The 23,657-nt window shown below is 41.2% G+C and overlaps 1 protein-coding gene across 1 annotated transcript in view; it reads right to left on the minus strand.

The window, feature by feature from the left end:
• The window catches only part of UBAC2 (UBA domain containing 2), a 173,738-nt gene that overhangs the window by 51,489 nt on the left and 98,592 nt on the right, over positions 1 to 23,657 (minus strand). Inside the window, exons 5-6 of the mRNA XM_004746091.3 lie at positions 15,841 to 15,964; positions 10,664 to 10,711 (exon numbers count right to left, since the gene is read on the minus strand). Of these exons, the coding sequence (XP_004746148.1) occupies positions 10,664 to 10,711; positions 15,841 to 15,964 (172 nt within the window). The remainder of the gene's footprint in view (positions 1 to 10,663; positions 10,712 to 15,840; positions 15,965 to 23,657) is intronic.

Raw genomic sequence — 23,657 nt, forward strand, 5'->3', positions numbered from 1 at the left:
TTTGAGGGCAGCTTCATTGGGTGGCTGTGCTTCAAGGTCTTTCATCAGGCTATAGTCAAGATGTCAGCCTACTTTCACTCATCTGAAGTTTGGAGTCACACACCATCATTTCTGCCATAGCAAAATGCTACGTATAGCCTACACTCCAGGAAGGGAAATTAAACTCCCATTTCCTGAATTATTAAAGGATTTGTGGGCATATTTTAAAGTCATCACAATGGCAATTCTTCCCAATTGGTCTATAGTTTTAATGCAATCCCAAATAAAATCTTAACTGCTTTTTTTTTTTTTTTTTTGTAAAAGAAATTATAAGCTGATTTAAAAATGCATATGGAAAGTCAATGTGCCAAAAATAGTTAAGCTTGTTTTGGGGGGGAAAAAAACTGTAAAACTCACATTACCTGATTTCAACTTAAAGCAAAAGTACTCAAGATAGTGATATTTGCGTAAGGACAGACATATAAATCACTGGGATATAATCTTTTTTTTTTTAAGATTTTTATTTATTTATTTGATAGAGATCACAATTAGGCAGAGAGGCAGGCAGAGAGAGAGAGAGGAGGAAGCAGGCTCCCCGCTGAGCAGAGAGCCCAATACAGGGCTGGATCCCAGGACCCTGGGATCATGACCTTAGCTGAAGGCAGAGGCTTTAACCCACTGAGCCACCCAGGCGTCCAAATCACTGGGATATAAAAGAAAGTCATAAAACAGACATACCTAGTCAGCTGATTTTCAACAAAGGTGCTAAGGTAATGAAAGGAGCAATGAATCTCTTCAACAAATAAATGATGACAGAATGATGTTATCTACCTGTATGAACGAAAATAAATCTCAACCCTTACCTCCTAAGAATTATTCAGATGGGATCTAAGACTTAAATGTAATAGCATAAGCTATTACATTCTAGAAGAAAATACGGAATAAAATCTTTGTGGCACTGGATTAGCAAAGATTTCTTAAATAAGATATCAAAGCAGAAACCATTTTAAATACTGAAAACTGAAAACTGAGCCTGGGTGGCTCAGTGGGTTAAAGCCTCTGCTTTCAGCTCAGGTCATGATCCCAGGGTCCTGGGATCGAGCCCTGCATAGGGCTCTCTGCTCAGCAGGAAGCCTGCTTTCCTTCCTCTCTCTGTCTGCCTCTCTGCCTACTTGTGATCTCTGTCTGTCAAATAAATTAAAAAAAAAAAAAAAAGAAAAAAGAAAACTGAATCAAGATTAAAAACTTTTGTTCACTGGAAGACACAGTTAAGGAAAGAAGGAGGCAAGCCACAGACTGGGCTAAAATTTTTAAAAAATACATCCAACAAAGTGCTTATGTCCAGAATATAAAAAGAATTATTTTACTTCAATTATAAGACAATGAAAATGTAAAATATCTGAACAAATACCTCACAAAGGAAGCTATACAAATGGCCAGCTGGTAAAAGAAAAGATGTTCGAACCACTAGGCATTAGAAAAATGCAAATTAAAGCCACAAGGTATCATTACGTGCCAACTAGAATGACTAAGGTTAAAACAACTGACAAGGCCAAGTGTAAGAAGGATGTGGACCAAGGGGAACTCATGTATTGGTGGTGGGAATGGAAAATGGTACAGCCACTTGGTAGAATCATACTGTACTACTTTATAATGTTAAACATACATATCACCCAGCAATTCTCCTCCTAGGTATTCACTAGAGAAAAATAGAAACATATGGCCACTATGTTCATTGTTGAATTTTATTGTCTATAAATAACACTGTACTAAATAAAAGGAAAAAAAAATTTTCCTAAGAAAGTGAACATGAAGATCTAGAAAGGTCTAGACATCTCTAGATACAGAAATCTTTCCTATTTTATAAAAGTGGTGGGATAACAATCTTCAGCAACAAAAACTTCTAATATCTTGAAAATGTTCCCGGCTAACATGAAAGCTTTTTGATAATAAGCTGTGCCATTGTTTATAATTAATAACTTCAAAATCACAGGCATTGATTTACCATAGTCCTTTCCCAAAAGGTTATCATCGAGATAGAAGAGAGATATCAACACCATCAGTCCCAAAGAAGAAGGAACACTGGATGCTTCTATTTAAAAAAAAAAAAAAACAACACCAAAAAACCCCAAAAAACAGTTTACAGAGATAACCAAACTGATTGAAGACCCCGTGGGAAAATGCTCTGTGCTGCAACGGTCATGATAATCTTTCAGTGATCATCTAAAATTTGAAACTATGTGTGTTTTCTTGGTAACCTTGTCCTTATCTTTCTTTCTTTGACCAGCAGCACTACTGAACCAGATTAATAGATTTTAAATTATCCTTTGAACTTTTTCAAGGCCATTTTATATTTCATTTTTTGGTAGATGGATAATGCCAGAAACACAAGGCAGTGAACTGTTTGGTTGAAAGGTGGGGACCGAGCTGCATTTTTAATCCCTTCATGGAGGACCAGTGAAATATCTTGTTCCTAGAAGAGCAAGCGTAGCCATCTGCTGGATTCTTCACATCAGGAGGGCTGGAGAGGCTGTCAATGGGTTAACGGCTTCTTGGATATTAGCCCACACAATTCATAAGAAAGGCTACAGAAAGTTGAGACGTGTTTTTCGGCACCCCTGGGTACTTCTAAAATTTCTTCACGTCCACAATCTCCCTCCAGAATCCTGCCTACACTGATGATGAACAGGGCCTCATCTAAGTGCAGTAGCTGAAGGAAGATCTAATCGCTTTTTGTGTGTCTTGTGGTTGAAATAGACATGGGTGAGCACCTTGAAAGGTCCCGTGGAAGGCACCGGACCCATGGGCTGGGACAAGAACTTGTTCTCAATTGAAAGGCAGGACTGACTCAGAGAAAGCTTCAGAGTTAGAACTTAAGTAAGTGTAAGATTTCACTAGGAAAACAAGAGAACTAATGGTGAAAGAAGGGATATAGTTGAAAGACACTGCATGTGGTTACTCAAATCCACCTCTTAAGAACATAAACACTATGTGTTTATGCTAGAAGATCTGCATTTGAATGGTCTTCACTACTTAGTAGCTTGTTCTTAGCAAATTACTTAATTCTCTGTGCTTTAGTTTCATCTGTAAAATGGGGATATTAGTCCCTACTTCATCAGGCTTTTGTAAGTGCTACTTAAGATCATATGTATAAAGGGCTTAGAAAAGAGCTACTTGTCTTCCTCCAGGCTATTCTGCGGTAACAAATGATCCTAACTTTCAGCAGCTTACAGCAAACGCTGACTTCTCACTCATCTTACGTGGTGGCCGCAGCCACGCTCCATGTGTCTCCTTCATTCTGAGGTCTGGGCTGAAGGAGCAGCTTCTATCTGGCATGTGCTTTTCTCACAGCAAAGGTAACAGAGCAAAGGTGGGATGGGGCAGCAGCTCCTAGAACTTCTGCCTGAGAAGCATTCATCGCTTCTGCTCATGTTTTAGTGGCTACTGTAAGTCATAGAGTAAAGCCTGATGACAACAGATCACATAGAAGCCCTTACAGGGTGGTCCCCAATAGAGAGAGGCAGCAAATACTCTGAACAAACAAAAGTATCTGAACAGGTAACAGCATCTACCGCAAGTGCCACGTGTTTGTTGAAGAAAGACTAGTGACGGGACAATGGCACAGAATCCTGAGACAGGACAAGATGTTCAGAAGAGTCAAACTCAGTTGATGTCTCTGAAGTATATGGTACAAAGGGGTTAGATCAGTACATGAGGAGGCCAAATTTTGAAAGGCTCTGAAAAGAGGCTGGGTGGGGAGGCACCTGGGTGGCTCAGTCCATTAAGCGTCTGCCTTCGGCATTCAGGGATCGAGCCCCATGTCAGGCTCCCTGTTCAGTAGGAGCTGCTTCTCCCTCTGCCTCGGCCCTTCCCCCTGCTTGTTTCTCTCTCTCTCACACTCTCACAAATAAATAAATAAAATCTTGGGAAAAAGGCAAAAAGGCTAGGTTTTTATTTATAGGTAAAAGATGAAGGGCAGCAATAAAAATTTTACATCTGCATCTTTAAGGCACGTTTCTGACAGCTTTATCAAGACACTGGCAGGGCGCCTGGGTGGCTCAGTGGGTTAAAGCCTCTGCCTTCAGCTCAGGTCATGATCCCAGGGTCCTGGGATGGAGTCCCACACCGGCTCTCTGCTCAGCGGGGAGCCTGCTTCTCCCTCTCTCTCTCTCTCTGCCTGCCTCTCTGCCTACTTGTGATCTCTGCCTGTCAAATAAATAAATAAAATATTTTTAAAAAAGGACACTGGCAATAATGACTTCATTTTTTCTGCATGGAACATGTAAAAATCAGTCTACTGGTCACTTCTTCCCTGTGGATACCTGTCGAACAGAACATTCGTACTGTCAGCCCTGGACTGAGTTACAGCTGTCGTGCCACGGCAGAGAACAGGTTTCTTTCCGTAGGTACTGGCTACCTGTGGTCGAGATGGGGGCAGAGAGAGGGCGAGAAGGAAAGGGGGCTAAGAGAGAAGGAGCATATGGGTCCATACGAGAGAGAAAGTGTGTGTGTGTGTGTGTGTGTGTGTGTGATGTGTGATGGGCCAATCAGCACTCCGTTGGGTGTCAGAATGATCGATGCCAAGTTGACTTTCACCAAGAAGGTGAAAGCATCCTCCACACGAGGTTTCCTGGGAGTCCCTGTTGTCTTCTCACCACTGCAAGTGGCCTTCCGCAAGCCCAGCCAACCTCGCAGCTCCAACCAGCCTGGACCTCCTTCTATGACATCTGTCATTTCGATCAACTAATCTTAGTTCCTCAAGTTCAGTTGAAAACTTCAGGCATCAGATGAGTTGTCTGACCCACTCTACTGCACCGTTCTTTGGTCAATCCAGAGAAGAAATATAAGGGAAGAAAGAGAAAGGAAGAGGAAGCATAGAGAGAAGAAAAAGACAAGAAGACAGAGGAAGGACGAGGACCCAACCCACCATTCTCACGCACCACGGAGCAGTCTGCGCTCTAGCACCTGCTCACAGAAGCCCGGATTTCCAGAGATTATGCCAGTTAAACAGGCTTTCAGCTTAATGTTACATCATGACTTGGAAAGCCAACCAGCATAAGGTTCTGTCTGATGCTTTTTCTTTTACAGATATCATAAGATGGTTACTGTAAGTTTTTTTCCTTAAAACTACTGTGGATGGGACGCCTGGGTGGCTCAGTTGGTTAAGCGGCTGCCTTCGGCTCAGGTCATGATCCCAGCGTCCGGGGATCGAGTCCCCACAACAGGCTCCTTGTTCAGCAGGGAGCCTGCTTCTCCCTCTGCCTCTGCCTGCCACTCTGTCTGCCTGCTCACTCTCTCTGACAAATTAAAAACAAAAAACAAAAAACCTACTGTGGATGGAAGAGGAAAAAGCAATTACAGCCCACAAATGAGGCATCGGGACTCCTACAAGACTGCTCACTCTTCCCTTCCTCTTTTTTAATGATTTACAAACCCTAATAAAACTTCTATAATCTCCCACCGTCGGGAAGTTTTTGTTTGAAAAGCTTTAAAGATCCCCACTGCCTACAGAAAAAAATATAAACTCAAACCACAGTCAGAGTCCAAAATAATCTGGTGTCAATCTATGTTTCTGATCTTGTTATTAGGTAGGACAGATTTTTTTTTTCATATTAAGGTTGCTTGATCATGAGATAATCAAAGTCTGATACACTGTACAGAACAGGGACTGAATGCAGGACACGGGGAGGCTGTGAAGGGGAGTTCAAAGGGAGAAAGCATCCTGGAGTTTGACAAGTGCAAGCCTGTTAACTTGCCCCCAAGCAGCTTGAAAGAAGGCCGACTGATGATAAATATGTGAATTGTAAAGAGAAAACTGGCAAAAGCAGGCTTTTTCTGTTTTAATCATTCCACAATCAACTCAGGCTCGAGACTTCAACTTTCGAGAATTAGGGTACATCCCAGCGGTAATGATTCACTACTGTGATTCATAAAATGGCAGAAAATGAAGAAGTGCAGGATATGCCTAGCCCGAGGGCTCTCTGCGGAACCACAACAAGAACTTAAATGAAGTTCAGTAAGCAAGCGACATATTCTTTACGGAAAAGAAGTATTAAAGCGTAACAAGATGAGAGAACTTGTGACTATGTGAAGAGTGCCCCCAATTTTCGCAGGTCTCTTACCAAAGACACTGAGAAGAATGGTCAACAATCGGGAGAGGACAGCAAAAGCAGGTAGACAGGAACGTTTCCCAAGTTCACGCTTACATTGAGACACTTCCTTCGGCTGCTGTTGCCAAGCTTTCCAATTACAAGTTTGTGATCTTTCCCGGAACCAGTGGTATTTTAAATATTAAATGGTGGTATTAAAAACCAGAATTGCCAAAGGAGGAATGACACAAAACACCTATCGGTGATACATGGGAATAATCTCAAAGGAATGTTTAAGTGAACTTGAACGCCCTTTACCTTTACTGGAATCTCTCGCGGTCACAAAACGGAACTGAAGAGGGACAGCGGTCCTAGGCAGCCAACTCAGCATCGCCCCTGCTGAGGCACCTCTCAATCCAGGAAAAAAGTTTAGTCCTCATTCTTCCCTGACATCACTAAACACAGGAAGTGGGCTCCTATCTAGTAAGTGCTGTCCTGACTATAATCTCTCAACCTCTCTCCTTTCAATTGGTGAGGTATGTTATTATTTTTAAAAGAATTTGTTTATTTGAGAGAGTGAGAGAGTGTAAGTGGGGGTAGGAGCGCGGGGAGCAGAGGGACAAGCACGATCCTGGCTGAGCAGGGAACCAGATGCAGGGCTCCATCTCAGGACCCTGAGATCATGACCAGAGCTGAAGGCAGATGCTTCACCAAGACTGAGCCACTGCGATTCCCTAATCAGTGAGGTATTTTAAAGTTATATATTCAGAAATATTTATAATCATGGAAGAACAAGGAACAGGTGACACAAGGAGAGATTAAAAATTAGCTTAACCAAAATAAATGCACCAATAACTAAATGAAATAAATCCAAAGTTGGCAGCTTTTCAGAAAAGCATGAGTCAAGTTTGTGGTTTCTATGACAGCAGATACACATGATTTATGTTTTACACAAATGTCTTTTTTTTTTTTAAAAAAAAGCTCTTTCTCTTAAAAAAAAATGTAATTGCCAGATTGAAATAAAATCACTTCCTTAACACACACAGTATGTCAGGAGAACTACTGGTTTCAATGCTGGAAGGTGAAATTTCCTTAGCACGTTTCCTAACATTCTCCAAGAACTCTGCATACCATCTGTGCACTTCTTTTTGATAATAAGAATTCTTATTTCTTTTTAGTATTTTATTTAGCATTGGAAAAAAAAAAGGGAAGTCACTTGATATATATAGGGAGAGGAGAAGTCACGTTGAGCAACAGACATCTGGGACAAGTTGTGGCTTTGTGAATCTCAGACTCTGATTCCATATGTGTAAACTGAACATTCACAAATAATTTTAATATCCTCCTTTATAATTATCCTTATCTAAAGTGTACTATATTAAATATTTCATTTAAAAAAACATGGTTTTCTGGAAAAAGTCAGAAAGAAAATATTCATTAAATTCAAAATAAGCACCACCATTATTGTATAACATAAAGGAAAACTGGCCATGAGTATCACTGATACTAATCATCGTAAGCAAATATACTATCATCTAATTATGGTAGAATAATAATGAATAACCAAATTGATAAGAAGATTTATCAGATTTGTGTCCATGATAGGTCAACACTGGCTGAATTACTCACTGTAAAAATGAAATTTCAATTGGCTCAGAGGAATTCATTAATGGGATTATTTAAATGCTAAACTCTGGGAATTATATTCCAAATACTGTGCAGTTCTACTTACTCTTCTCAAACAAGAGATTTTTAGGTTAAAAATTTGTGATTGGGGAGGCGCCTGAGTGGCTTAGTCGTTAAGTGTCTGCCTCAGGCTCAGGTCATGATCCCAGAGTCCTGGGATCGAGCCCCTAGTCGGGCTCCCTGCTCAGCGGGAAGCCTGCTTCTCCCTCTCCCACTCCCCTTGCTTGTGTTCTCTCTCTTCCTGTGTCTTTCTCTGTCAAATAAATAAATAAAATCTTTTTTTAAAAAAAATTTGTGATTGGGGTCCTTGGGTGGCTCAGTCAGTTGAGCATCTGACTCTTGATTTCCTCTTAGGTTATGATCTCAGGGTTGTGAGATTAGGTCCTCTGTGGGCTCCATGCTGGGCATGGAGCCTGCTTAAGATCTCTCTCCCTCCCTCTGCCCTACCTCCACCCCATCTAAAAAAAAAAAAAAAAAATTGTTACACTTCTAATTCTTAAAAAAAATTCAGCAATTCCATATATATCACCCAGTGCTCATCACAAGACACCTGAAACTAATATAACACTGTATGTTAACTATATTGTAATTAAAATAAAAGTTTAATTAAAAAAAAAAAGGAGGGGCGCCTGGGTGGCTCAGTGGGTTAAGCCGCTGCCTTCGGCTCAGGTCATGATCTCAGGGTCCTGGGATCGAGTCCCGCATCGGGCTCTCTGCTCGGCAGGGAGCCTGCTTCCCTCTCTCTCTCTCTCTGCCTGCCTCTCCATCTACTTGTGATTTCTCTCTGTCAAATGAATAAATAAAATCTTAAAAAAAAAAAAATAAATAAAAATAAAAAAAAAAAGGAAAAAAAACCCCAAGCACCTACCTGTTAAGCATGTGTACTGGACAATAACTGGGACCATGACGCACATATTTTAGATTTTAAAAAGACTACAGAGAGATGAAAAAAATGCAACTTCCAACTCTACAGCACTGAATGCCACAAAATGAAACTTTCTAAAGTGATAGCAATTACTTTATTTACAACCAGGAGTCCGAAAACAATAGAGAAATAAAATGAAATCTCTTTTTTTAAGATTTTATTTATTTGTCAGAGAGAGAGAACGAGCACAAGCAGGATAACCATAAGGCAGAGCAAGCAGAGGGAGAAGCAGACTCCCCACTGAGCAGGAAAACCTGATGCAGGACTCGATCCCAGGACCCTGGGGTCATGACCTGAGCCGAAGGCGGCGGCTTAACCCACTGAGCCACCCAGGCATTCCTAAAATGAAACGACTTAAAACAGATGTCACATAATGAATTATTAAAGATAGGTTTGCTCAAATTTTTAAAAAATTTTTATTTATTTGACAGAGAGTGAGAGAGCACAAGCAGGGGGAGCAGCAGAAGGGGAGGGAGAAAGAGACTCCCCGCTGAGCAGGGAGACCAAAGTGGGGCTTGGTCCCAGGACGGTGAGATCATGACCTGGGCCCAAGGCAGACGCCCAACCGTCCGAGTCACCCAGATGTCCCACTTCTCAAATGCTTTAGGAAAATGCTTTAGGAAATTGAATGCTTTAGGAATGAATGCTTTAGGAACATACCCAAAACTTGAATGCTTTAGGAAAATACCCAAAACGGGGCTCAAGACCATTCATTGCTAAGGGAAACAAAATGCATCACAAAAGAAATAGTAGACTGTCACGCTGATCTCACTATGAAAGCAATGGGCTATTTATTATCTGCAGGCTGGGGAAGTAGCCGTTTATCAAGGTGGTGCCCAAGTGGAAGAAGATTAGGCTGGGGAGAGCCTGGCGACAGTGCCCCACAGCCTCGGTCTGACCCCCCACTGTCACCAAGTCACTTTGAGTCTTAGGAACACCAAGTGGCTTGGATGGTTTGAAGAGCACGTAACGGAGGACACCTCTGTGGTCCTGAAGGCCAATCAGATATCTGATCAGAATGGGGGCTGGCAGCTTGGGGAATGGACTAAGTTGTACATGAAAGAATGAACACAGAAAAGAAATTATACAGAGAACGTAAAGGAAGGAGAGAAGTGAGCAGGCCCGAACTACCGACATGGGGCCCCAGTCCCTCTCACCAGGAAACAAGAGTAAGTTGTGGTTACTCACTCAATGTCTGCAGGGGAGGGCAGGGTTATTTCCAAATCCTTCCCCTGCAACGTTATACACACCACCATGAATCCCTTCTGCAGTTTTCTTAGTCTTTCCCAAGGAAGAAATTAAAACAATATTCCATACACACGAATTATAAACTTATTTTTATATAAGTTTGGGAGTGCAAATTTAAGTCATAAATGCAAAATAAAGCTCAACTTCATGTCTTAGATTTCTTTTTAAATATCTCATACACTCATTAGAGGTTAACACAAATGCTTAATAAAATACTATAGTGTAATTTAAAAGAGCGGTGTGGGGGATGGGTGGGAGGAAGACATTCTAGCGCACGGGTGAGGCTGCCGCCCAGCCCGTCTGCTCAGCCCCTGCGTCCCTGGCCACACACCCGACAATTCTCCTGCCATTTCCAGGCCATCTGACTTTCCATTTTGTCTTATTTTCCCCCTTGCATGACAGTGTCTCTTTACAAAACAAGGAGAATATCTCCCGTTATTTTTAGTAAGTCCAACTTCATTTTTTTGGTCGTTTTTTTCCTACTATCAGTTCGACTATTAAGGTGATTTTTTAAAATGCTAACAAGAAACTCAGCTACAACTTTCACCAAAATTACCTTGAAAATGGAGACAAACTGGCCCCTTTGAATTAATAAGGGAGCAGCACGAGACAGAACTGACATAGTTAAATGAAATTTGGAGACAACTGAATGTGATCCAAATCCAAACATGACCTTTTCCCTAAAAAGTTGTTTCAGAAAAGTGAGAGCAGTAGGGGAAGGGGAAATAACACTTACAAGTCCACTTATGGCTACAATCCAGATGTAGGAACCAGAGGTGAAAAGCTATAAAAGAAAAAAAAAAGGCAACTAAAAATGAAATTCAACCGCCAGTCACAGCATATTTTTGTTTTATAGAACTACAGTGATAACCATTGACATATGAATCATGTATCTCTTAATATAAACAAGAAAATTAATAAATATCAATTTTCTCACCCAAAAGAAAATAATACATTATTTTTTTCTTCTTTTAACCAAGCTCTCAGCCTTCCCATAGCCAAAAATAGACTGGCTGAATCTGGTCCACTCCCATGCAAAGAAAAATAAGTGAAATTCAAGCAAATTTTTCTTTACAAATGGACATTAATTGACTTAGAGTAAAACAGCACATACAAAGAAATTATTACAATCAACAACGTACAAAATATGCAGTCAAGTGTCCCATGCTTGGTGTTGAGTCATGACAAATAATTGTAGTTTACATCATTCTCTCACGTTAATTTCTCATCCCTGCGACCCTAAAGTGAGCCGAGCAGACTTCTGCACGGAGGCAGGGCCATGCCCAGTGGTGCTCTGCTGACGCTCTCACTCTAGCTCACTCAGAAAGGTTCACCAACTGTTACTTAGCAAACTAAATAATGGTATCAAAATTTAATTAATGCAGAAGTAATTAGAATTGGGTTTCATAAAATCTCTTGCTTTGTTTTCTAAATCATTTACACACGAGAGTTGTGCTTGGGGTAAAGAAAAAAAAAATCGTAAGACATTCAAAGTGTTCCTGAAAGAAAAAGATCTGGAGCCTACTGCTGTTTGCTCATATTTAGATCTTTAGTCGGGAGTATAAGGACTTCTGCTCCTAGAGAAAGAAGCAGGCCCAGAAGTTAACTGCAGATACTGCACTAGATGAAAACCTCGAAGTTCTGCACATTTATCAAGGATATGTATAAAAAGAACCATAAAAAGAAGGCAGATACAAAGGTAAGAGATGACAAAGCACGAGAAGAAAGAAGCTGACAAATTTTGTTCTTAGTGCTACCTCATGTAGAAAGGAGCACTGGCTGCAAATACAAATTTAATCCTTGATCTAAAATTTAATCATTTTTAAAGAAAAGGTGGTGTATAGATACACAATGGAATATTACTCAGCCGTCAAAAATGAAATCTTTTATTATTATTATTAACACATAATATATTATTTGTTTCTGGGGAACAGGTCTGTGATTCACCAGTCTTACACAATTCACAGTGCTCCCAGCAGCACATGCCCTCCCAGGGTCCATCACCCAGCCACACCGTCCCTCCCATCTCCCTCCCCTCCAGCAATCCTCAGCTTGTTTCCTGAAATTAAGAGTCTCTTACAGCTTGTCTCCATCTCTGGTTTCCACTTGTTTCATTTTTTTCCTTTCTTCCCCTGTGATCCTCTGCCTTGTTTCTCAAATTCTACGTATCAGTAAAACCATAACTGTCCTTCTCTTATCGACTTATTTCACTCAGCATAATACCCTCTAGTTCCATCCATGTTGTTGCAAATAACAAGATTTCATTTTGATGATGGCTGTGTAATAGTCCATTGTATAGTATATACCTCACCTTCCTTATCCATTTATCTGTTGATGGACATCTGGGCTCTTTCCATAGTTTGGCTATTGCGGACATTGCTGCTATAAACATTCGGGTGCACGTGCCCCTTCGGATCACTACATTTGTATCTTTCCAGCAGTGTAATTGCTGGGTCGTAGGGTAGCTCTATTTTCAGCTTTCTGAGGAACCTCCAGAGTTTTCCAGAGTGGCTGCACCAGCTTGCATTCCCACCAACAGTGTAGGAGGGTTCCCCTTTCTCTGCATCTTCGCCAGTATCTGTCATTTCCTGACTTGTTAATTTTAGCCATTCTGACTGGTGTGAGGTGATATCTCATTGTGGTTTTGATCTGTATTTCCCTGATGCTAAGTGATGTGGAGCACTTATTCATGTGTTTGTTGGTCATGTGGATGTCTTCTTTGCAGAAATATCTGTTCATGTCTTCTGTCCATTTCTTGATTGGATTATTTGTTCCTTGGGTGTTGAGTTTGATAAATTCTCTCTATATTTTTAGATACTAGCCCTTTCTTTATCTGATATGTCATTTGCAGAAAAAATGAAATCTTGCTATCTGCAATGACGTGAAGGCAACTAGAGGATATTATACTAAGCAAAATAAATCAAATCGTGGAAAGACAATTATATGATTTCATTCATATGTGGAATTTAAGAAACAAAACAGAGGAACATAAAGGAAAGGAAGGGAAAAAAAAAACCAAGACATAATTGGAGAAGACAAACTATAAAAGACTATTAACCACAGGAAACAAACTGAGGGTTGCTGGAGGGGAGGGGGCTGGTAACTGGGTGACGGGCATTAAGGGGGCACATGATGTAATGAGCACGGGGTGTTATATACAACTGATGAGCCAGTGAACTCTACCTTTAAAACTAATAATACACTCTCTGTTAATTTAATTTAAATTTTAAAAAATCAACCCTTTTACCTAACATGGATGCTTGCTGAGTATACACAACTCTGAAAATAACAAGGATGAGAATAATGTGGACAAACAGTTTTCTGTAGCCTTATTCGAAAAGTACAAGGAATAATAAAATAGCTAACACTTTCTTTTTGCTGTTTTGTTTCATTTTTGTTTGTTTTCAGCTAACATTTCCATGACACCTACTATGTGCCAAGCAGTGATCTTAACGCTTTTCATATATTGAACTTTACAGAATACTCCTAAACCCCTTACAAAGTAAGCTCTATTATGAACTCTATTTTAATCACGCAAACTGAAAGGTTAAGCGATTTGCTCCAGATCAGATCGCTGGTGGCTGATGGCACTGGGACTGTACCCACGCGGTCGGCCTCGGCAGCCTAGCGCTCATGACCTCCATGTTTCCTACACAAGCAGGAAGAGCGCATCATTAATTTCATCCATAAGAAGTTATTTCCATTGGACTCTTAAGTCACTCATCTTATTGCATGTTTGGCCCCAGTTGTGTCTGCTCGTGTTTTTAACAGTGTGTATGTCTTTTTCTCATTGCCAGGTTCCTTGAGGTCAGGTGCTACAACTCATTTCATGCTCCACAGCCCCTGGTTTCTCAAGCCATTAGATACCTTCCCAAACATTTCTGTTCTTCTGATAATAATTAAAATCACTCAATCATTCCCTCATTCTCTCCTTTATTCATCCAATGTCCCTGGCATCAAAAAGTTGTTATGCAGGAGACGGAAAGGCATAGGAACATGTGTGAAGGTCCAGGGAGGACTGAGGTAGGGAAAGAATAGAGACTTTGAGAATATGGGGTTCACTTCATTTCAAGGTGGGGAGGGGTGCGAGTAGGTACTAGACCGGCAGAAAGAACCCTGGAGACCACTCATGCTAAGGACGTCAGATGTTATCAAGACGCCAAAGAGGCATCTCCACCCCCACTTTCTGATACCAGTTTATATCTCACCAATAAATAAGTAAATAAATAAAATTCACAATCTCAGAAAAACCAACAGTGGCAGCTAGAGAGACATGAATTAGTTAATTACAGGAACCGACTGACTTAGTTCTTACTATCTGTTTGGATTACCCTAACTATCTCTAATCCTTCCGGTGACCTAGTAAGACACACAGGGTTATTAGCCCTTTACAGATGGGCACATGGGAGCGCAGAAAAGGAATCAAGCAAACCACTACCAGAGCGAGCAATCAGACCAAAATGCACTTGGCACCAAAGACTTTCCACAGCACCACTCGATAAAGTACCACTTTATTTGTCATAACAAATAAAACAACATTTTTCATTCTCTAAAGCTCTGTAACTTCAGAGTTGGCGGGAACTAGAGGATCAACATGAGGCTCAAGCAAACCACTACCAGAGCGAGCAATCAGACCAAAATGCACTTGGCACCAAAGACTTTCCACAGTACCACTCGATAAAGTACCACTTTATTTGTCATAACAAATAAAACAACATTTTTCATTCTCTAAAGCTCTGTAACTTCAGAGTTGGCGGGAACTAGAGGATCAACATGAGGCTCAACTTGACCTAAGGCCCAGGCTAGTGGGTGCCATGCTAGAACTAGAACTTGGGTGTCCTGCCCCTCATCCAGAGGACTCTGCTACCGCTGCCTTCTGCTGTAACATCTTCTCAGAAAGTAACCAAGCCACAGCAAATCCTAGTAAGAAGAATGAACTGCAGAAAGAGGCTATTAGGTGCTGTGAGCACTCGCGAGGATAAGGGAGAGTTAACGGCATGCAGGTTGAGAGATGAAGAATAAACATTTCAGGAGAAACAGTTGTAAAAGTGGCGAGGAAACACCCACCCCAGATGAGCCATTGATAACACCTGACAGCGCACTACACAAGTTGGAGGAAATACCAAAGGTTAAAAGGGGAGGGAGGAGGGCATTTGACAGAGACATTAGTATCCGGTTTGATACGTGTGGGATAAGGAATGTTATGAGTATTCACAGTGGATCAAAAGGCCAAGCTACACATGGTACCACAGGAAACAGCAGAATAAAGTTCACATCAAAAGCTCTGAGAGTGAAAGGAAAGTGACAAGTATCACAGGTAGAAAATGAAAATCACGTATCTTCTGTCACTTGGCCTGGAACCCGGCAGGGATAGGTCGATGGCACTGGGTATTGGTGAACAGAACCTTTTTCCGTTTAAATCAAACAGTAAGAACTCTTCACGGTCTTCGTATCAAACCACCTAGCGGACGGGCAGAGCGCCATCGTATCCGTGCGGCATGGGAGCCATAAAGCAGGGCACGCTGGCTGCTTCTTCAGAGCTTTCTTTGTGACGCTGTACTCAATAAAGTAATTTTGACAGTGATTTTCCACTTTCTACCTTTCAACTGTTCTCATTTGTTTCCACTGCATACTGTGATTTTGAAAAGTACTTACACGGAATTACACAATGCCATTAAAATATTTTCCACTGATACAAATTACAGTGAAAGCTCTTATCAGATTTCTAAAGACTGTGAAAGTATTCTAGTACTTTATATACCTTGATGTTCTTGTTCTGTAACACTTCCTTTGAACATCTGATATAGATCATAAAGCCAAACTTATGGGAAAAAAAAAACCACTGTTTTTAAGGACATCAAATGAGAAACAGATCTGGTTAAAGAGATGTGAACATAAAAATGCATACTGTACCTGTAGTCCCAATATGTAAATCAATGTCTTGTTTGTGATGGACAACGGGCCCAAAATTTGTGCCACTTGGATTCTTGGTATGGAGCAATAAAACGGTACAAACAGAGCAAAGACAGGTGCCAGGCTACGCAAAAAAAAAAAAAAAAAAAAAAATCACTTTAGTCATATTCAATTTAAAATACCAAGAGCAAATAGATACTTGAAGTAATACTGGTTTTAATTTTATTTCTGTCTGAAAGCATGGTCTCAGATATAGAAGGTTTCACCATGTGCATCACATTGAAAATAATTTGTACTTAAAGATAACATTTTTATGAAAACTCTAATTATCTAATACTTATTGATTCTCCCAAAACTACTGCAGATTGGTTCAGCATCTACTAATTAACTGTCAGGCATTGTGAGAAAATTTAAAGTTGCTGCTGTTTTCTTTCCACGAATGACTTAAATCTAACGAAAGAGTCTGTAACAAAAGCAACAAACATCATTCACCACAGTCACATCCCAAGGCTCATCCCACGCTGTCCACCCTGGTCACCGGAGCATCCGACACGCTTACCACCCTTGCCTTCCCTTCCTCAAACCCCTTCTTCCCCTGCCTTAAAACCTGTTCCTGGGCGCCTGGGCAGCTCAGTTGGTTAAGCGACTGCCTTCAGCTCAGGTCGTAATCCCGGAGTCTGGGATAGAGTCCTGAATTGGGCTCCCAGCTCCGCAGTGAGTCTGCTTCTCCCTGACCCCCACGCCCCATTCATGCTCTCTCTTACTCGCTCTCTCTCAAACAAATAAACAAAATCTAAAAAAAAAAAAAAAAAATATATATATATATATATATATATATATTCTTGCTGCTCCCCTAGACTTCTCCTGCCACTCTTCTTCTACCTTCTCCAGGACCCCACTAGGGCTCTCCTTGCTCCAGTGTCTCCCTGCATCGCCCCAAGCCCTTCTCCGGCATGGACTGTGAGATGGAAGTGAGTTCCCAAACTGTCTGCCTGTCTCTCCCCTCATTATGAAACTCAATTTGATACCTTCAACTTGACAGAGCCAAAAGTCACAAGTGTCTAATTAGAGTCTCATTTCTTTTTAATCCATCTCTAAACCCCGCTGACACACAAAACACTACTCTGATCATGTCACATGCCTGTTTAAAACCCATCCTTCCACAGGCTCCCAGGATCCAAAGAGGAAATGTAAATATAAGCATGAAATAGCAAAGCCCTCCAGTCCTTTCTTATTAGTGTAGTCTCCCACACCTGTCCTCTGCTCCCCTCCCCCCACATTTACTGCCTAAGCCTCTCCCTGGGCACATTAGGCTCTTTTAACTATTCACGGACACAAGTTATTCTTCCAACCTAAATGTCCTTCCCACTTTTCTGCCTAGGAGATACCTACGGTGTATGACAGCTCAATTCTGTCCCACAGGCATCACGCCAACTCCTCGGGGTAGCCAGATGCTCCCTTCTTTGCCCTAAAGCCACCACAGTGTCACTGTCAGAGCAAATCACTGAGTCCCTGGTCACTGTGTGCAAGATGGCAGCCCAAGTTCAGGAGTTCATCTACGTCCATGCATCAGGAGCAGTCTCTGATCTCAAGAAACCAGCTCCAGGACCACACACTCACGCTCCTGCCACGACCAGGCAGGCAGCAGGAATGAGGAGATCGGTCTGGACACACACTTGCACCAACTCTTCATTCGACACTTGGCTTCATGACTCAATCTATCTTTCGTTTTCCCTTGTTTATTTATTTATTTATTGGGGGGGGGGTAAGGAGCACCAGTACATCTTTACCATAAGAAAAATGCAAGAAAGGTTATTACTCCCATTTTTGTGGAAACACAAGACCCTCTTGTGCAAAGTGTTCCCTCCTTTGGTAACGAACGTGTTATTAAAAAATCACTCCCTGTCCTCTCAATTCTGCTTCTAAAAACAAGAGCAAACATACATGACAAAGGTGAAAAATGGCAGCAGTGTCAGTAGCATCTGTAAGAATGCAGCAAATACCAGAATAGGGAAAACCCCAACCGGCAAACACCCAAGTGCCAGACACTGGGTAAGGACTGGAGACCCAGATGTGTGAGATGCAATCTTTCTCAGTTTTGCAAGAGAGATGACAGGGACAGGGCAGCCAAGGTATGTACCCAGCACGCCAGTTCGGCCTCACATGCCTCACTCGGCTGGCCCTCCTCTGAGGCCGAGTACCGAGCAGAGCAGGGAAGGAAATGCATTCTCTTGGGCCCTCCAGCAAGGGGGTGCTCATTTAATGTGGGGCAATATAATAATCCTTATTCTTGAAGAGGTGAATGGTCAGATTTCCCCCCCCCCAAAATGGGATAGTACTTATGAGCAGAGCCTAGTGGCTTAAGTCTAATCTTTTTTGTTATTTATTTTTAATTGAAGCAAAATTAACATACAGTATTATGTTAGTTTTAGGTGTACAATATAGGGACTCAAAGCTCCTGTACATTACTCTGTGCTCGTCACAATAAATGTACTATTGTTCTTCCTAGGGTTAGGGTTAGAGTTAGTCTTAGGGGTAGGGTTAGGGACAGGGGTTAGGGGTTAGGGTATGCGCCTTGTGTCCTGCAGTTCAGAGACCTCTCCACAGAATCAAGTCCCAGACTTCTGCTGAGGTGAGAGCAGTCTGTGGCACCCATCCACCCGGCTGAGAAAAGGAGGGTTAAATAGATACTCAATTGGTCCTTCTGTTTTCATGTCTACCTTCACACCCATTTTTCAGATATACTACCAATTCTTAACTGTTTCAGTGCTTCTCCAGGATAACTAGGTTGCTTCTCAGTTTTTCTTATGGTTTGTTCCAGAAGTCACTTTCTCAGCTCTTGGGGGAGGGGCGGGGGGGTGGTTTGGGGTTAGGGTTAGTGGTTAGGGTGTGTGCCTGGTATCCTGCATTTTGGAGACCCTCCAGAGGCTTATGGATAGTTCAGTATTAGCCCTAGGGTCAGGCGTTAGACGTCAAGATTGTGCCTAGTATCCTACAGTTCAGAGACCTCTCCAGAGATTAAAACCCCAGACTTTTACTGGGGTAGGAACAGACATGGCAGCCCTCTACTGATCTGAGGCAAGGAGGCAATTTGGTACTCTAAATACTCTTTGAATGGCTATTTGATTGGTCCTTCCGTTTTTATCTCTACCTTCACACCCAATAAAGGTACTCTTAATCTGTTTCACCCAACCCCATACCCACCGTCCCTACAGCAACCACCTGCCTGTTCTCTGAATTTAAGAGGCTCTTCTTCCAACATCTGTCCATCAGTCATCTGAAAATCATTTTTCCCACTTAAAATATCTTTATTTAATCTTCATTTTTGAATGATGATTTTGGTAATTTAATTTTTAAGTTTTTTATTATGTTCAGTTAGATGTTGGAAAATATCATGTACAAGTTGCAAGCATTATCTATGTCATAATAGTAGTTGATTAATTTTGCTTTTAGAAGTAAAAAAAATTAAGAATCTCTTTTTTCATTAGTCTTTGTTTTCTTTGTTCATTTTGTTTAATTCTGCATATGAGTAAAATCATAGGGTATTTGTCTTCCTCTAACTTATTTCACTTAGCATTTTACTCTATAGGTCTATCCATGACATTGCAAAGGGTAAGAGCTCGTTCTTTTTTCATGGCTAATATTCCTGTGTATGTGTGTGTGTGTGTGTGTGTTTGTACGTGTGCACATGCACGCATGCAACATCTTTATCCATTCATCTATCAATGGACGCTTATGTTGCTTCCATATCTTGGCTATTACAAATACTGTTGCAATAAACATATGGGGTGCATTTATCTTTTTGAATTAGTGTTTTCATTTTCTCTCGGTAAGTATCCAGCAGTGGAATTAATGGATCACAGTAATTCTATTTTTAGTTTTTTAGGGAACCTCCATACTGTTTTCCACAGTAGCTGCACCAATTTGCATTCCCACCAACAGTGCACAGGGATTCTTTTTTTTCCACCCACTTGCCAACACTTGTTATTTCTTATCTTTTCGATTGTAGTTATTCTGACAGATGTAAGATGATATCTCACTGAGGTTTTGATTTGCATGTTCCTAACGACTGAGCCCTTTTTCATGTGTCTATTGGCTGTCTGTATGTCTTCTTTGGAAAAATGTCTGTTCAGATTCTCTGTACACTTTTTTTTCTGTCCATTTTTTAATCAAATTATTTGTGGGTATTTTGGTGTTGTGATATAGATGTTCTTTGTATTTTCTGGATGTTAACCCCTTATCAGATAAGTCATTTGCAATATCTTTTCCCATTCAGTAGGGTGCCTTGTTGCTTTGTTGATGCTTTCCTTCACTGTGCAAAAACTCTTCATTTTGATGTAGTCCCAATAGTTTATTTTTGCTTTTGTTTCCCTTGCCTGCGGAGACATCTAAAAAAGTCTTTCTATAGCCGATGTCAAAGAGATTACTGCTTATGTCTTCTTCGAGGAGGCTGATAGTTTCAGGTCTTACATATAGGTCTAATCCATTTTGAGCTTATTTTTATGATCACATTTTAACCAACTATAAGGTTTTAAAAAGTCTCTCATGAGAGGGGCATCTGCGTGGCTTAGTAAGTTTACCCTCCAACTTGTGATTTTGGCTTGGCTGTGATCTCATGGGTCATGATCTCACCGGTTGTGAGACTGAGGAGCCTTACACAAGGCTCCGTGCTCAGCGGGGAGTCTGCCTGAGATTCTTTCCCTGTGCCCCTCCCCCCACCTCTTTTTCAAATAAATAAATCTTTATTTTTTTAAGGTTTTATTTATTTATTTGATAGACACAGAGAGAGAGAGAGAACATAAGCAGGGAGGAGCAGCAGAGGGAGAAGGAGAAGCAGGCTCTCTGCTGAGAAGGGAGCCTGATGTGGGGCTGGATCCCAGGACTCTGGGATCATGACCTTGAGCCAAAGACAGATACTTAATCAACAGAGCCACCCAGGTGCCCCATAAATAAATCTTTTAAAAATAAGGTCTCCCAACAGATTACTCTATCAGAAAGCACAATATTTTACTCAGCATTGCATCCTCTGATAGCTCTATAAATCCTTACACATAATTTACTTTCAATATTTGATTGTGAAAACTAACAAAGCAATTTTCATGAACAGAGTTATTTAAACTGCCATTCTATGGATAGAGAAGATATGGTACGCATACACACACACACACACACACACACACAGGAGTATTACTCAGCCATCAAAAGTGAAATCTTGCCATTTGCAACAACATGAATGGTACTAGAGGGTATTATGCTAAACAAAATGTCAATCACAGAAAGATTCATGTGATTTAATTCATAGGTAGGATTTGAGAAACAAAACAGAGGAGCATAGGGGAAGAGAGGGAAAAATAAAACAAGATGAAATCAGAGGGAGACAAAGCTAAGAGACTCTTAATCACCGGAAACAAACTGAGGGCTGCTGGAGGGGAGGGGAGTGGGGGGGGCGGGGTAACTGGGTGACGGGCATTAAGGAGGGCACGGGAGGTAGTGAGCACGGGGTGTTACATGCAACTGATGAGCCACTGAACTCTACCTCTGAAACTAATAATACACTCTGCGTTAATTAATTGAATTTAAATTAAAAAATAAACTGCCATTCTAAATGCTACAAAAAGAACTGTTTAGTTCCATTTCAACTTGTCAAAACTCAAGCAAAGTTGATTAAGCAGCCGTGTATTCTTTTCATTAAAAAATACAAGTTGGTCACTCCTCGGCTTAAAATCCTCCATTGAGTCCCCACACTAGAGTAAAACCCAGTCTATTTTTTTTTTTTAAGATTTTATTTCTTTATTTGACAAAGAGAGACTCTGTGAGAGAGGGAACACAAGCAGGGGGAGTGGGAGAGGGAGCAGCAGGCTCCCCAGAGCAGGGAGCCTGACAAGGGACACAATCCAAGGACCCTGGGCTCATGACCTGAGCCGAAGGCAGACGCTTAACAACTGAGCCACCCAGGCTCCCCAAAAGCCAAACTCTTTACAAAGACCTAAAAGGCCCTGCATCCGGGACCTTGACCTTGGTCTTCTACTACGTGGCCTCCCTGCCGCTCCCTCTGGCTGCTCCCTCCACCCTAGCCCAGCCCGAGTCTCACTCACTGACAGGTATGCCCTAGGGCACGTGCATCTCCTGATGGGGTCTTCTCAGAGACACCATGCACTCCCTCACACCCTTCTGGTCTTTACCCACACAGCTCCTTCTCAGACAAGACAGTTCTCTAGGTCCTCTCCCCAGCACCTAGAACTTCCTAATCTCCTACGTGACTTACTTATCATCTGTTTGTCTGACTGGAGGGAAACTCCGTGGGGCCTGGGATTTCTGCTGGTTTTGTCTGCTGCTCTATCGCTGCTCTCTAAAACTGTGCCTGGCACAGAAGAGTTGCTCAAAAAATATTTGCTGAATAAATGAATCTCTCTGTAAAATGGCAAACTACACAGAGTTTGTCTTTTGTTTTACAAATGCATCTTGCTTTATTATCTTTAATGGGATGAAAACATATAGTTTCATATACATAATCAAAATATGGCGTGCTGGGCTCTTGGTAATAATAAGAAAGCTCTATTTTAGTTGCATTTGAGGGATCTGACCACAGAACATGTTCTTTGAGGTACTTAATTTATAGAAGTTCTTCTGTTTACACAGTGTGAAGGGTGACATTACAATGGAGAATCTGAGGCCACCATCCCGACCGAGGCTCTGCTTCAATGTAAACTAACCAAGAAAATACTGATAGGAATTTTAATGACCACAGTTCATGTCTTATACACCAATAAGAGAAGTTTAAAAATTCCTTAGAAGTTATTAATCACTATATAGTTTTAAACGATGACTAAGTACTAGACCACATGTACCCCTAACACAAAAGCACACATTTCAGACCGTGAACATACAGGTTGTTTTGTAGAAATTTCCACTGCTATTTCTATACACACAGACTTCACAAAACATCATGTTATTAGTCACTGACCAGTTTTTCTCTTTTCCTTATTTTGTGATACAACATCTGTTCTGTACACTGTCAACAGTAATTCATACCGCGACTAGCTAACCCTTGGACGCCCTATCTGGCTTAAGGATACGAAGGTGAAGTACAGAAAAGAGGAAAACAGGTTGTAATTCACTCTTTCCTTCCTTCCTTCAACTAACGTCACTAGTATTTCTGGAGTTTCTCCTACATACTTACAACTGTACTTGATAGAGTAAAATACTAGAAAACACTCAGTTCAGGTCACCAATGCCCATCTTGTGTTTTCTACAGCAAAGGACGCAGACTGCACTTCCACAGTCCAACAACAGAAATCCCAGTAACTTCCAAAGACAAGACAAACAAAATTTGTGGGCTCAGGCCATGCTTGCACACTATGTCCCACAGCATCTCACAGGACAACCACCCCACGGCCTTTCCTTTACACACTTGACCACTCTGATAACGCAGCGAAGGGTGGATCCAGTTTGCTACAACATGTAACTAGGTGAGTTCTTCATTACACAACAACGTTTAACTTAATAAAATCTATTTCAAAAATTAAAAACCAAAACACCCCACGAGGATGTCATTTCCACAAACTGAGAAGCTTCTCAACAATATCTTCTTCATGTTTTCTTCAATCTAAGTTTTAAATAAACTAGTTCTAGAATCTTTTATCATATTCATCCAGCAAATCATAAAATCTCTTTATTTCCCCCTCAGAAGTTTTGCACTAGGAAGTAGCTTGGCGATCATTTACTTCAATGCCTTTATTTTACAGACAGTGAGATGGAGGCCCAAAGAACTGGACGTCGCTGCTCTTCTGACAGTGCTCCCTTATAGATCTTCAGCC

Source organism: Mustela putorius, unplaced genomic scaffold (genome assembly GCF_011764305.1).
Source record: "Mustela putorius furo isolate JIRA1106 unplaced genomic scaffold, ASM1176430v1.1 tig00000551_pilon_pilon_pilon, whole genome shotgun sequence".
In the NCBI taxonomy this organism is placed as follows: Eukaryota; Metazoa; Chordata; class Mammalia; order Carnivora; family Mustelidae; genus Mustela; species Mustela putorius.